Genomic DNA, 16,592 nt, shown 5'->3' on the forward strand with positions numbered 1-16,592 from the left:
CGGACTTCCTTGCTGAAGCAAGAGCATTTGAAAGGGCCCTTCAAGAGCGTGCCAGACAGTACGACGGCAACGTGATGGAACTTTCGAACAGCCCCCCTAGCATGACTTCGGGAAACAACCTCGAGGGCCTGCGTGACATGATCAGGGTTGTGGTACGAGGAGAGCTCCAGAAACTGCAGGTAACCGACGCGCCGACAGCACAAATTTATGTGGCAGAGATTGTGTGCGACGAGAGAAGACAAGTCATCCAAGCTCCTGAACGTTACGAGGTACCACAACGACTGGAACCAGTCTGAATGATTTATGCGGACGCTGTACGATGACTGTCGCTCTACTGGCCCTCAAACATCATTCGCCCCACCGCAAAAACGGAAGTAGCATTCAGGCGTCGCAGTCCACCGTCCATCGAGGAGTCGAGGCCGCGAAAAAGCGACGTCTGGTGGGCTCCTGGCCTCAGGCCCCTATACTTTCATTGTAGAGAGGCTGGCCACGTCTACAGGATGTGTTCCTTTTGGCTCGTGGGTCTCAGTGCGTTCCCTCCAGGTGCTCCTCGTCCGCGATCTGGTGAGTGCCCTATGGAGATGAAGAACTTCATCGTGCGTCGTGGGAATTCATTCGAGCAACGAAGGCACGAGCCCTATTCTTCATCGCCCGCTCGATAACGATCACCCACTGCCGTGTTTCCTCGAGACAATCGTAGGCGTCGTTCGCCCAGCCCTGCAAGGCCGGAAAACTAAGCTACCTCCGGAGTTGAGGCCGCTGACGCCGAGCGCATCGAATACCGTGCTTTAGGACGAGAACGCGGATAAGACGAGAAAGCGGACAATGTAGATTCGCAGATTTACGTACGTCAGGGTCTCCATTATTCTGCCCAGTTGCTCGACGGACATACTCGGAATGGGCTTTCCACGGGTGAATGAAGCCGTAATCAACACGAAAAAAACCTAGTGTGATGTTCTCTACGGCGAAAGCCATAGCAAGCGACGCTGTCAACAAAAACCACATCGGAAACGCCTTACGCATCGCCGATGACAACATAACGGTACCACCAAGGAGCAGCCAGTGACCCTGGTAACGGGCGAGGCATTCGACGGTTATGAGGGCATCGCCGAGGCATTCTGTTAATGCTAGAACGGAACAGGTACGTTGCGCGGGGCCTCGCCCAGCTTTAGAATGGACACTCATTTGTCCTACTGACAAAATTCAGCAACGAATATCAGCACTTACCGCAAGGCACAGCAGTCCCTTTCCGTCATGAAATTGGTGCCCTTTGGAATGTTGCCTCGCTCGAGATGGCTGACCTCCAATGTGGAGACAGTACACTGCTTCCCCTCAGTCTGTACCTCCAGGGAGCTACGTTGTTCTCCCAAGACCAATGCATGAGGGTGGAGTTCTCGCAACCTCCGCAACAATGTTCGCTACAAAAATAATTTCGAAAACAGCCAAGAAACGTTCCTTCCCGTCGTCCCAGTTTCACTGCGCGAAGTGTTGCAACCGTGTCATGACGACCCATGCGCAGGACACTTAGGCTTTGCCGGGACGTTAGTGCGCATACGACAGTAGTGTTACTGGCCGCAGCTGTTCTCGTCCATTCAGCGCTACGTGAGGAGCTGCCATGATTGGGAGCAGCGCAAAGTTCTAACTTTGACACTTGCTGGTCTTCTGCAACCCCTGGACCCTCCTACACTACCGTTTCAAAAGGTTGGAATAGATCTTCTTGGTCCATTACCTACGTCGTCCACAGGCAGCAAATGAATAGTCGTCACAGCGGACTACCTAACGCAGTACACAGAAACAAAAGCTATATCCCGCGGAGCAATTAGAGATGCCACCATGTACATTGTTCATGACACCACATTACGTCGCAGGGCACCTTTCGTCTTAATAACCAACACACGGACTGCATTTACTGCTTACTTAATGCAGCAGATCGTCACACCGACACACACCAATTATAAGAAAACTACAGCCTATCCCCCACGAAATAATGCACTTACGGAGCTCCTCAATAGAACTATCGCCGACATGATCTCGATGTACGTTGACGTAGAGCACAAGGTATGGGACCAAATTTTACCGTAGGTGATATTCGCATACAATACGGCTGTGCAAGAAACCACCGGATTCACACCATTGGAACTGGTTTATGGGTGCCGCGTAACACCTTTAGACGGCATGCTCTCGGTCGACAACCAAAAAATGAAGCAACAATGCTGACGACATCATCGGCCGAAGAAGCTCGAACGCTGCCTCGCAACCACATCCACCTCCAGCAGAGTAATGACGCCCGCCGTTACAACAGTGACCGAAGGAAAATCCAGCATGAACCTGGCGACTAAGTTTGGATCTTGACGCCCATCCGTCATCAGGGGCTGTCGGAAAAAAATACTGCGTAGGTCTTTGGCCCGTACAAGATCAGGAGGTGACTCAGAGACGTGAACTATGAAGTAGTCCCTCAGAGTACTACTATGAGCTCGAGCCTGCGATGGCCACGAGCCGAGATTATCCACGGAGTACGGATCAAACCGTACTACGGATGCGAACACGTGTGCGTCTCAAAGACTTTCTCCGGCGCCCTCTGTCGCCCTACGATCAGAGACCGGGGGGAGTAATGACGCGACGTAAGCTGCCCACTACAAGTCGCGATCAGCAGAAGTCAGCCGCCCACTCAAGGCACTGATCTCCAGAGAGAAGACGAGGAACGACGCCGTTGTGGCGGCCCCGGGATTTTTTGGTGTCGGCCATCGTTAACAGAAGGCTGTTGTGTTTAGGCGAGCCCGTCTTAGTTATCTTCGCGACAATATCCTATTATTTGGCCCTCTCCAGTCGGCTGCTTAACAATAGATTACAATGAACAATATATTAACACTCCAGCAGCGAAGCTAAACGTCGATATTGCGAATATTTATGTATGGTATATGGTACCTTGCTAAAACGGCTGTATTTCATTATTGTCAAAAAACAGTGATAATGACATTTAAACTTCAACTGATTACAAATAGCAAGATTATTCTTTTAATATCTTTCCATGGCATTGCATTGGAATATAAATAAACGCGATACTGACGTAATCCGATGACATAAAAGAGAATTTCCTCGCATGGACCACCGCCCTCACGGACTCTTCACTCGCGGGCAACGGCAACCCAGACGTCTCGGCCACAGGCAGAGCGATGCGGCAGTGGACGGGGGGGGGGATCGCATGACCACTTCCAGAGACATCACGCAAGAGTACCGACTGAACAAATGCAAATACCCACCACCGCACGCCTAACTTGTGTTTGCAACCTTCAGCTTGCAGATTACATTGGTATATTGACTCGATAGCGTTGCCAAATTGCCAGACAGGGTTGCCAGATCAGGCTATTAATAGAGATATTGAGCTAGTTTTTGTTCGAGCTGGAATCAGAATTTTCCTCTTGACTATGCGACTATTCTTGGACTACATCTTTTTCCGGTGTTCTTTTTACATCTTTCCTGTTTCTTTTTGACATGCACTAAGTTCGTTCTGCTGAATCAGGGTGCGTCTTTGCGCATAGGTAGCAGAGAGGCTGTAAATATTGGGGCCATTTTGCTGAAGAACAATCAATTTTATTTTATGCCTGATGGTAGGTATTTCGTGACTATGTCGTCTTTCCTTGTGTGTGTGTTCCCTTGCTTCATCTTCTGAGGCGTGCTCCCGGTGGCGACCGTGTTTCGCAGTTGCAGCTAAGGCAGCCGCCTCAGAGTGGATCCCAGTAGACACAGCACCAATGAAATCCAATGAGCAAGTGACGCACGGAGCTACATGACGCAGCGACGTGACGTGTGCAAAGATGCGCGAAGAAGGCAATCCAAATTTTATACACTAATGATTTGTCGTCTAGGGCACATCGCAGCAGACACAGCACCGATGGAATACAAAGAAGAATGGCACATACGAGGCAGTGACGGAGGCAGGGACGTGACCTCTCCAATGACGCACGTACTAGGCACACCTGTAGTCGCCAATTACCGTAGTGCCACCGTGGCGTCGGTTAAGCGTGCGCGTTTCGCACCCCGGAATTCAGGTATCAAATCCCATCCACACCAAATTTTCTTTCGGAAGTCAATAATTTACCATGTTTACAGTATCCTGCCTGAAAAATCTGACGTTAGTCTGAGCATTTTTCTCATGTAGTTATTCCTGGCGCATTCGGCCGTTTTCGGTAACATCTTTCAGTCACGCTGCCTACAACTACATCGGATTTTAAAAATGCGAATGTAATGCTTTCCAATTATTAAAATATAAAACCACTGGAGGTTTCTTCACGCCATTGTCCTTGCTGCTGCCACCGTGGTGTCCTAGTAACGACGGCGCATGCGCGGCCCGCACGCAGAGGGCATAAGGTCACGTGCTCTGCTGCATTTTTGACGACGATTCAGAGTGCAAGAAATTAGTTCTAGGCAGCTGGGGCCTTTCTTAATATGCGCACCCTATCAGGTGTCTATTGAAGCGAACATCGCTGTCGATTTGGTAGGAAAAAGGGCGCACCAACACGCCACGCTCAATCGCCTCGGCCGCGGAGCCAGGGGAGCTTTCTGCCTTCCTCTGCTTGTGCTAGCATTGTGCGCGCTCACACTCACATACTAGCCTTTCTGCTGAGCAGCGGTGTCTACACATTTTCTGGAGACGCACTCTTAGACAAAAACTTTCGGTGATACTATAGCCTTCGCGTGACGTAGTGCCCAATCGGTCCGTCTAGTATGCCCAATCGGCCAATCAGTGGGCGTCCGATGACTTCAATGGATTGGGAAAAGTTTTCAACTAGCAATAGTCGCTCCTCAGTAAGAACTTCACTGGATGCAACACTGCCTCTAATGTGGCTAAGGTTACCGCTCATTGCGCTCTGACAAACGCGGATGTTCTTCGTCGGTCGCGCCTCCTGTACGACTGAGGCGCAAAGTCCGCAATGTCCCTCGCGGCGATCCATATCACGCCAGCATCCGAAACGCCTCTTGGGCGCCCCGTTGTGTCGCATGCTGCCTCACGCCAGCCTGCCACAACCACGCATAGGCGGGACACCGTCTGAGGAGCTCGACCCAAGCATTGAACCATACTTCTACTTTCACTTGTTCGTACTTCCAAACAAACAACCACATTATATTCTGTGAACTATAAGCTTACACGCCACCATCACAGAGACCTTAAAATGAACAGAAGGGCTGTTGGATGGACCAGTGTTCCCAATTGTGGTTGCACACGTTTCTGCACGCTACATCCTTTATATTTCATTTCGTATTACAGTTCATAACAGCGCTACTGCCTACAAATAAATCCCAGGGTGAATGCATGATACAACATACAGGTGCTTGCCATAGTAAAAGTTAGGAACTTGTGGTTTCAGAATGATGTCAGAGTGATGAGGCGAACTGCCAGACTGTGGTATTAGGATATGCTTACTTGCTGAGTGGGCATCATTCTATAGTTATGTCTATCAATCACAAAAAGTCAAGGGTACTCTATTGCATTCTCTTGCCATACACAGCGCATACGTGAAATTGCAACCACGAATATATATTTTCTGAATAACTTCTACGTTATAGTGGCATATATTGCGCTACAAACACATGCGTCAAGGCAACGAACCAAACATGCAGACGCAGGATCAATGTCTGTCGAGCGCAGTGCCCAGCGCCACCGTGCGGTTGTGGCCACGGAGGTAGAGGTAGATAAAACATGGCAAACGGGAAAGGGTCTTTAACCACCTAGTAAGTAGTTTTGAGAAACCTTATTGCTTGGCTGGGCTCTATACTATTGAAGGGCCGAATGTGCCTGCTGTAGATGTACGCGTAGGGCTTCTCCTAATATCCGTAGCTAAGATTTATATGCAGTTTAAGAGTTTTTCGGAAAACAAAACGCGAGATGACCTACTTCGCACTTAGACTTCAATTCCTCTACGAATATCAGCACTGACGATAAAATGCTCTGATGACCAATCTACAACATAAATGCTTTTGAAGTTTGTTGCGGAGAAACTTGCGAAGAAATGCAACATCGACGTGTTTATTGGCCATCCAGTGTAATTCGTGACGACTCAAGGAGAGAACGCTTCAATCGCTGTGGGGGAGATCGATAGCTGTCACTAAACATTGCAAATGTTAGTTGATAAACACGGTAGAGAGTTAGGTGTCTCATTTCCAATAGCCCACAACGGACTAGGTTCTCCCATGATGTCGCCACATTAAACCGTGTTTTTCCTTTCGGAATGCTTTAGTACTTCGCAATCACACACAAGGTGATATACATCCGGAGTGGGGCCCTCCGTGACATGCAGAAAGGTGACTAACGAAGTAGAAATTTAAGTACCGAAAAATGCAAAACGTATCGATTGACATTTACCGCGCCTATGCCTTTTAGAAAACCATGATATACTGCACCTGCCGAACTGACACTTCGGTAAATGTTACTTTGGTCGCACTGAGCTCAGTCGGTCGCAATGACCTTTGTCGCATTTGCGTCAGCACGTTGAAGCTTAGTTTCCAAAATCCTCTGCGCAAACGTCACCGCTGTGGTCCGTGCTTTCCATATTCGTGACGGAGTTGTGTGGGGCATCTGCTCCTATGCCTGTCTGGTGACACTAATCACAAAGAAACACAGAAAGAAGCTAAGTTCACGTGGTGCACCTGACTTACTGTAACGCAATAAAATTACCAGTACCGGCACCTGGATGCTCCTTTGAATGCAATGTAGTTAAAATTGGCTCGCCCCACAAAATAATTAGCCCCTCTATGAGGGGAGGGATATATTGAAGTTATGATCCACCCATGAAGTTATCACTTATTTTCAGTCTCAAGTCCAGCTCATATTTATTACCTTAATATATGCTTGATACTTAGGAATAATACCGCGAAGAGAACCAACCCATTACGTGTGAGAGGAAAGTGCTCACGGAAGTTTTTGAACCGTACACAGTTCCTGCTTTAGGTTAAAAATATCTTAAAACAGGAAGATAAAGTATACCACCATCTTCCACTTATCTTGTTTCACCAGTATGAGCCTAAGTCTCTAAGATTCATGGCAGTTAAATTGATCTTTGATAGTTCCATTCGATAACGCAGTATGAAGAGCTGCGCATGGACGACAATTATGCCCTTTCAGCACTTAAGAACGGCTTTTCTTTAGTGCATTTTAAAAGTGAAACCTTGTCCCCAATTCTTAATCTCGCGTGACTGTCTCCAGCTCGCAATTCTTTGTAAAACGTGCATCATATGCAGTACTCTCGACTTAGCCGACATCTTCTGATGTCAAAGTGGAAAGATTTTCACATGTCCAATTTCTCGTGTGGTAAATATTCATAATAATTATTGACGTCATCCCTGTGTAAATAGAGGTGTGTTGCGCTGTTAATTGTTTTGAGTAGATTGAAAATTATTAGTTGGCTGACCACGTGCATATGCTGAAAGGTGCCCAGCAAGAAAGCTGTTTGTCTCTCTTTATGGAAAACTGCCTGTTCTAGACCGAGTTCTTTTAAAGTAAGGCTAGTGAAAAACATACCTAAAACCTGTCAACACATCACGAGTTAAAACTCCACTTAAATGAGCAGGCTTTCTCAATGAGGTCCCCTTGCGATTGAATGCACAAAACATTTCATAGGTAAGTGATTTTCGCTGCTGGCGGGTTACCATCTCCAATATGTATATGACCGACGTCTCCTTTGGCCGACATCCATTCTTGTCAAAAGTTCTAGCGCAATCTGATTTCCGCGAATGCCGGCTCTATTGCGTGATTTGGAATTACGTATAGAAAACTTATCAACAACGCCGAGACAGTATCATGCAGTATAAAATAGCATTTAGCGTGCATGCGACAGACTAGTCCTGTCAGAACCACCATGCTTATGAAGGGTGATGGTTTGGGTTAGTTGGGTTTTCTTAATTTAATGTGGTACAGCGTGCAGTAGGACAGAGGGAGGCAGAAATTAATAAAGAGCCGAAGGCATTTGAAGCTACATACTACAAAGAGCTAAGCCAGCTTTGCGAGCTAAACAAAACCACATATTTTAGCTATCTCAGCAAAATAACTTTGCCCAAGAATCTAATCTGAACATTTTAACGGAAACAATGTCATGAAAGCCCCGTTAATGCCTTCCTCGGAACAAAAATTCTAAAATAAGCAATCTGATTTCTTAGAACGTGGTCTATTAGCCGCGAATGTCTTTTTTTTATGCTGGTCGCCTATTTGATCCACGCCTCTTTTCGTCGTCGGCGTCGCCGTGGAGGTCTCCACAAATTACATGTACGTAGGCTATGCGCTATTTCATGCCGTATAAGCGGGTTGATTCCTCAAGAAGAGTATTACTGATGCTATTCATACGAAATAATGCTTTCTCACTGAATATTCGTCAGAATTTTGTGGAGGGCAGCCCGTAAACTCAGGCGGCATGCATTCAATATTTCTCAGATTTTCAAATATTAAAAGGGGAAAGTAACATCAGTGCTCAAATCAGAAAGCAGGGTAATTATAATGTCGTGGCTCTTTACTGGCTGCTTAACGGGGCCTGTGCGACGTCAACACAGCACCTAGACTGTCTGAATACAGAAGTACACAGAATACAGAATGCAGAACAATACAGAAAGAAGTCAATACAGAACCTACACGTCTCAGTTTGCCAGAAATTTTGGCGGACTGAGCTAGTTGCACCCGCGTACAGTTAGGACACATTCCGAGAAGTTCACGCCCATGCTAGAACCTTGCTATCGCGATCAGTGATTCATCCGTTCGGCGAAACTGCAATTCCTAGATTATTTTTGCGTACCGCTGTGTGCGCATTTGTTCTTCTCGGCCTTTCGTTTACTCTTTCTATTCAGAACGAGAGACGTGTTTCAACTTTACTAAATAACAATTGCTGACATTTCTAGGCATCGTTGAGAAGGGCTGTGCTGGAATGTATATAAGTAACATGCCATGTTTTGGATACTCATCAAGCAATACGAAGTTTCCGCGATGATTTCTGTTAGAGAACTGTTCTGGTGCCTTTGCATCCCGCTGCTTGCTCCGAGTTCTGCTTCAGAAGACATTGTACCCGATAGTAAGTATCCCTTCATTTAATTAATAATGATATATTATTAGGATTTGAGTTGGAAGTATACTACGTTACCAATGTGGTGTGAAAGTAGACTCCAAAATTTTTTTACAGTGGTAGTCAAAATTTATGCAATCTGTTTTTTATATCTTCCATGCTGGAATATGTTTCACCTCGCATAAACGAAATTTCTGACTAATTTGCAGCGGCGACACATATGGCACGAGCATTTCTTTTTTTTTTTGTTGATCCCACAAGGGCAGGCTAGAATGCGACAAAGAATACGAAGAGCGCATTACAACAAGTTCTCTTCCAATAGTTTAGTCTACTAAAGGATACAAAGAGGTAAACATCAGAAATGTTATTGTGGTTACGAGTTCGGTGGAAATTAGAATTGCAGTATAAAAGTCACGAAAGGGTTTTCCAACGTGATTGGACAAAATATGGATACTGCATATTCCATAAGCTGGTTGCTATAGAAACAGACGTGTGTAGCAGTCTACCTTTACTCTTAAGGAGACTTCTCAATGTCGAAAAAGATTTCCTGGAGCTGCATTGTAGAACTTGGCAAATAATAGCCAGAATGCAAAGGAAATGAAAGACTACAATGCCACGCGTCACAAATACCAGGTGATATGCTCTCTTTGATGAAGTATCGAAGCGTCGCGCGTCTGATACTAAAAAATTGCAAGTGCTATATTGGTGCGAACAGCTGCTGAGTTCCGCTGTTCAATGCACAGTGCCATTGCCGCAGCGCAGAACGTGTTTGCTTGAAGCAAACTATGCTTCGTTTAATGATGCCTTTTGAGATGCAGAAATGTTGTCCGTGAAAAGCTGCTACAGTTGAATACATGCTCTTGCACATGTTTCAATGGCGGTCATTTTTCCTATCACATTCATCAATTCACGCGCAATGAAAGAAGCGGAGCTCTTGCCTTTTATTGAAGATTGCTACAAGCGTATCGTTGAAAATAGACTATTCCTTGAATAGCTGTCTAGTTTTGTTCTCGTAACCATTGTGTACTCGAAAAATAAAATGATAGTGATACCGTTTTAATTAGGCATGGGATCACACTGCAAGAGGATATGTTGGATCCCTATTTATTGGAGGCTCCATGACGCTATTTTCACATTTAACATAAGTGGCTCTTGTTAAATTGTCTCTTGTTGAGTTTGCGCCGGAACAATGTCAGCCACATACCGAATGAATAAAACGATATTTTTAGCACGCCAGCAAAATACATTGGGTCGCTAGGCAGTCCCTAACTTCATAGTTGTAAAAATAATGCATCTGTAATGTAGATTCTGTGCACATGGAACCGCAGAAGCTTTCTTGCTGCGATTACATTTCAATTCATTGGGACAGGGCACCGATAGCAAACGTAGTTTAGGAGGATGCGTTGTTGGGCAAGTTCGTTTATTGTATTTCGAGATATTGGGTGCGTTTGTAGACTATCACAAGGAAGAAGACGGGACAGGCGCAAACTAACAACTGAGGTTCATTTGAGTGAAACACTTAAACATCAGTTCCTGCCAGCGCAGGCACATCAGGGTATCAGTAGCAGATAATAGGAGAAAGAACACAAAATAGAAAAAAAGCAACGGCGTGGGTCAGGTAATCATATCTTCTAGGAAACGTACCTCACTAGTGTAAAGTATGATCGATGTGTCGCTGATGTATGCTTGTCCCTTCTTTTTTATATAGTAAGCATCTACAAGCTCTCGTGCTTTTTCGTCACTGCACTTGCAAAGGATCTTAACCTGGTTGAGCTGAGGCCTTTATGTGGGACAGGGATTCACGAGGTCTTGGTGCTGCCATCATAGTTAAAAAACATCGAAGCTTCTACCACTGAATATTGTGTTCCCGAATGTGTGTGGTGTAATCTTACATTTCAAAATAGAGTGTAGTTCATTGCCGTAGTATACAGACCACCTGCCTCTGCACCATAGTTTCTGTATTCACTAAGCAAATTCTTCGGTGACCATGCTAAGAGGAGCGTGAGGCTGATAATGGCTGGAGACTTTACTGTGCTACGCATTACCTGGCAAGGTTTATTGCTCGGCGAGACAGAAACAATTAGCTCAGAAAAACTCTCGGACATAAAATGTTGCTATGTCATGAAAAATAAAGTGTACGAGAACCAACTAGGGTTAAAGAAAAGTCAAAGTCATTATTGCACCGCGTGTTCTTATCGCACAACATGTCGCATTACGTCGCAATATACATTAGATATCTTCGAGGGCACATCAAACCATAAAATGTTGTCATTTAACATGCAGACTAGTGTATGCAGTGTAGAGATACCGTTCTTTTCGGTAAAAGTGAAATAATCTTAAAATGCAGATGACACCTCCAACATCGAGTTTATGATTAAAATTTAATTACTTCAAGCAAGCATCAATGTGCGAGTCTTTGGAGCAACCGTGGAAAATATTTAAATATAGCATCATAACTTGCGTTGAGCGCCTTGTTCCTACTCGTATTAGGAAAACTAGTAAGCGAAATCGCTGGATAACACGCAGCATTATCCATATCAACCGGAAAATTAAATTATTACGAAAACAGAGCTACAGAAGTTGCAGCTATAAAAATTGAGATGAAATAAACTATTGTGAATTTGAAAAAAAAGCCCTTTGATTACACGCTGCCCCCCCTCCCTACTTCAAAGTTCACCACACAAATTTGGCGCTACTTCAGTGAAAGAAACGAAAAAAATTGAACAGATCGAAAACGAGGGAAAAGTCTTGGCAGGAGTTGAAGAGCACACTACTACCAAAGGTTGCTACAATGTTTGTTGTTCGAAGTTGTTCTTTATTCCTGCAGATTAGGATTCTTTCCACCTTGGTAACACTTTGATCGTGAAAACCTTCAAGCAGCTCTTCGTCTCTAAGGTCCAAGAACTCGTCTTCTGATATTATTCAACGGCTCCTATTCATGTGCCGACACAGCGGCTGCTACAACTCCAATACACTTCAAGTCATTCTTTTTCTCATATTGAGTTTCGTCCTTCAATTCAAGGAGCAGGTCTCCATTGGTCATCTTTGTGGTTTTGTAGACAGGTCCGACCCTATTTTCGCGGTATTTCCCCACGAAGAAGGGGGAGAATTTACGCACGCTCGTCTTTCCTTCATCATGCATTAAATCGTACTTCGGCGAAGTGTTCTTCACTGTTTTTCAAAAAGAATTGGAACGCTGCATCTGTGCACCCTCTTTTCCGGGGGCGAATGAGGGAAAGCTGTTTACTGAGAGCCAAAATATAAGGATCATAAGAAAGAAAGAAACGTAGTACTTCGTTATCGTCAAAAGAAAGTTTCTAAGACGCTTTTGCTACTGTACAGAGAGCAAGAGATGGCATAACCAGGACAAGTGCAAAGCAATGCAGTCATGCAGCTAGAGCTGATGCTATTGGTTCCATCCGCTAAACGCAACAAACATTAGAGTGTCGAAACAAATATAAAGCGGGAGACACACGGTCCGATTTGGTGTCCGATCTGGCGTCCGACGTGCCGGAACGGCAGCCGGAATCGAGGTGTTTTGCGGTGCCGAAGCGCCGGATCCGACGTCCGGTGTGCGACAAACCGGGCAGATTTTCATCGTCAGACGCGTCCGACAACCGCACCGTCGTCTGGCCGCAGCGAAGGACAGCGCGGCTGGCATGTGACGTTCTGTGACGTTCCCTCCACGGAGGCGGCGCTGGCGGGCCGGTTTCTCGCAGTCTTCTTTTTTTTTCCTTGCCTGCTGCAGTTTGTTTCCGACACGATATAGTTACCAGTTCAGTAAAATTATCTGGAACGTGTGCCTGTTATGAAAAGCAGCGCCTAGTACGCTAGCACTAAGCTACTGGCATGATCGGGAGCCGTGACGCGAGGGCATTTCGCGGGCGGACATCACACACCGACCGTCTGAGCGAGGCTGCTCGCTTGGCTTGCACCTTTGCCCTTCGCAAAGACTGCGTCGAGTAAACCAATTGTATTTAATTACGGGGACCTAAGTGTACAGTGTTAATTGTTTTGGTAAACATAAGCGCATTTCGACGAGCTCGGCCTGGATTGCAAGCGCTGGCGGCCGCGGCGTCTGTCTAGCTAGGCCTACCGGCCCTATCGCTGGCTGTTAGCAGAGTCGTCAGTGGACAACGCGCCGTCGTGAAGGGTTCTGTCACTTGCAGGGGCATGATTTTATTGGCAGTGTTCACGTAAGGCGAAGCATTGTGGTGCAGAGTCGTTTATATTGCGCTTCTCGACGTGGATTTGAAGTCAACCTGGGGGGCTGGATAAGGGCGGAGCATACGCGTCGCTCGATCTTTCGGATGCACGCACCGTGTGCCCCGAATCGTCGTATGCCGCATGCCGGAGCATGCGGCGCCGCACGTCGCATCGGACGCCGAATCGTACCGTGTGTCTCCTGCTTTACACTTTGTTCTGTCTCTTCTAAGTACTGTGGGAAGATGGGTTTGAAAGCGCGGAAAACTGCGCTTCTCTTCGGCGTTATTGCTGCAGAAAATTCATTGAAATCACCACATTCGCTGTCGCGGAGAGTTTGCCGAAGTAGAAAGTATTTCCTCTATCTAATCTCCTAACTTTATACGCTACCGTCGGGGTAGGCAGGCGGTGAACGTCTTGCGTTATACGTTACATTTACTGACACCCTGTCAAAGACGGTAGCGGAATGAGGTGCGACGGGTATCCAATATGAACTCTATTGCTGCGTGAAGCAACGATTGTAGAACTATAATTGCTTGTGAAATTTCGCGTCTGCTGTACTAGCCACGCGGCGCCTGACGGGCACATTCTGACTGCCAGATACAAAATGACTAATTAATAAAGGAACAAAGGCAATGAAAGCCTGAAGTATCACCAACCATTTTATTAACAAGCTGGTGCGCTTTACAGGCAGGTTTTATGTAGGCGTCGTAGTGGGGCATAACAATTCTGGTCGACTGGCCAGGATTAGGCATACGCATTTGCTTATTTGATTATAGAAATACCAAAAGTCCAATAATCCGTGAAATATATTCCAATATTTCATGAAGATATCGATGTGCTTAGAGATGTCTGTGAGACAGCATAGTATGTTGAGGTTTTTTGTAGAAAGGCAATAAATAGGAATGCCATTATTATGTATATTACGTGCATCATTCATCTGCCTGCAAAGGTCGCATAAGCCACAGCTCTAGTAGTTTCTCCTAACTCTCGCATTGACGTTTGTGATCATTCCTAACCTATCCGTGATATTCAAAAATAGGCTGTCGCAGGTGGCATAATTCTGATCATGTAGCAGGATTATTCAGACAAGCGAAGATTACTTCTACGAGAAATCAAAACAAGTGCAAATCATTACGAAAACAAGCTAACAAACTTCCTAATTATTTATTTTGAAAGCCATCGGCCATCGGTCAGGTTGTGTAGTTCTGTTGGATCGCTGTCTAGCTTACAGTACTAGTTTGACTGTTTTAGTCGCCCGTAAAACTCATGCTTGTACTTGTATAATGGCTAAAAATTATACTTGCGCCCTTTTCTCATACCTAATGAAAATGTGCTCGCTTGCCGAGGGATTCAATGTTATGCGACGCTCTGTGTGAGTTGTCTGTATCTGTCTTAGTGGATTTTAATTGGGAGAGAACTTGTTTTGTCATATAGTTCCTACACTGTAAAAATTGTCATGTTGCACAATTCTCACTGGTTCAGAAGTCCAATTGGAATCTACTCTAACCCATTTTATCACTGGTTCAAGTGGGTTGTTAACTGTTATAAAATACTCAATGAATTTTCATCAAAAACATATATGAGTGCCTTGTGAAACTCAAGTTCACTTATTGTGTGGTTCGGGTAACTAAAATATAGGGCCTTAACAAGCAAACGTGTTTCATTACAGTATATGGCAGCGCTCGTTTGTCCCCAGGACACTTCATTTTGCCTAGTTAAGGTAGCTGTGCATAGGTACCCCAAAATGCCTGCCTCAAAATATTTAGGAATTGACATGAGAGCACCACTGAGGGAGCCTGGAAACGGAGAAATTCAGTGCCTAAGCTGCCAGCATAGCAAGTATATTTTTGCGTCTACGCAGTTGAAAATAAGTACATTTGCCTTAGACATTAGATAAATAGAGCTAAAGAGTTGGTAGCGTAAATACACTAACAAAAATGACAGATTATAACAATATATTTAGATCAATCAGTATCTTATTATTCGAAGACTCGATAAAGTAACAACGAAATTTTCATGCTAAGAACGCATTCAACGCATGCTGATAGCACTTGCCACCCCATTTCAAGGATACTGATCATACTTCGGTTTTTTATCATGTTACTTGCTGCCGTAACTTTGTGTTTGATACAAATAGTGAGTTTAGCAGCGTAAAGCAATAGCCCGATACCGACATGCGGTAGTCAATGAGTACAGAATAATTTTGACCGCCTAGTGTTCATGACCATTCAGCGAACCCTTGTTAAATGAGAGATCTAGCTTTCCTCGCTGCTCGAATTAGGCCACGGTAGCTGAGCATGGACGAACGAAGTATTTTTTTAGTATCAAAAAGTGCTCGATGCATTTCGAGGCTTAAATCACAGATCTCCTAAGTACCTTATCATAGCTACTGCTAAACTTGTATGTAGCTGCATCCAATGGCAGGTTACACTGTCGACATGTAACGCCTGAATGATAAGGAGAGGTGGTGCGCTTTCGAAGACTTTAAACATGACAAGAAATATGGATTTTTTGGCGGAATTATCAGACCGTTCTTTTTGAAAAGCAAGCGTTTGTGATGTTTTCAGTGTCTAGGGTAGGCTACATGAAACGTTCATATTATGTTTAAAGGGCGTACAAAGCAGGGCTCAGCCAAATCATTACACTGCATTCATGCTGAGAAAAAAAAGGGGGTACCGGAAGCACAATTCTCAAAAAGCAAAAAAAAAATTATAAAGACATTTCATAGGCAGAAGCGTCACGAATATCACGTATTTTGGTTTATACAGTTGATCCACTCAATAGAAACATTCATTGAAAGAATTTACGGTGCAAAAGAAATGCTATGATGTGTTCCTGCAGTCAGCCGAAATTTACGATTGGCATGTGGGTGACCCCTAGCCCAAGTTGAAATTGGTTGCAGAGCCAAGTTCAACTTGGTATTCATATGCCTGACTGAGATTCGCTGTAGCATTTAAGTTGAGATCCTGGCTATTACTCCTTGTCCTTGCTTAAAGTAAACATGACGTTTTAGCTTAAAATTTTGTCTTTATTTTCAGTTTAAAGCAATAGATATCTTGCAGAGGACATGAACTAGGATTGCCAAAGTTGCGAAATATTTTTAGACTCTCATCTTTATGTTCCAGGTAGCAAAGAGCAACCCATTGGTGAAAATGTTACACTGTACGCTTACGTCTTTTATGATTCGGCCTACCTCAACAAGACGAAGGAAAACATTCAATATACTGAGGTTGTAAACAGCCAAATAAAAGAGTACTTCGAAAAACTATTCGAAAAGGTAACCACACAATCATGTTCTAGAATACAGCATTAACGAGTAGAATTACATGTACTCGTACGACAGAA

The 16,592-nt window shown here is 44.9% G+C and overlaps 1 protein-coding gene and 1 pseudogene across 3 annotated transcripts in view; one reads left to right on the plus strand and one right to left on the minus strand.

Annotated features, from left to right (window-relative positions):
• Positions 1-16,592, plus strand: part of LOC142563710 (uncharacterized) — an 80,301-nt gene that overhangs the window by 33,744 nt on the left and 29,965 nt on the right. For 2 of the 3 annotated variants that reach the window (XM_075674305.1, XM_075674306.1), the window contains 2 exons: positions 8,881-9,050; positions 16,373-16,524. The exons of the other annotated variant lie outside the window; for it this stretch is intronic. In XM_075674305.1, the coding sequence (XP_075530420.1) occupies positions 8,927-9,050; positions 16,373-16,524 (276 nt within the window). In that variant the 5' untranslated portion in view covers positions 8,881-8,926. The remainder of the gene's footprint in view (positions 1-8,880; positions 9,051-16,372; positions 16,525-16,592) is intronic. 3 annotated transcript variants of the gene reach the window in all.
• Positions 4,738-4,852, minus strand: LOC142565113 (U4 spliceosomal RNA; annotated as a pseudogene).

The sequence above is a fragment of the Dermacentor variabilis genome, chromosome 11 (assembly GCF_050947875.1).
Source record: "Dermacentor variabilis isolate Ectoservices chromosome 11, ASM5094787v1, whole genome shotgun sequence".
NCBI lineage: Eukaryota > Metazoa > Arthropoda > Arachnida > Ixodida > Ixodidae > Dermacentor > Dermacentor variabilis.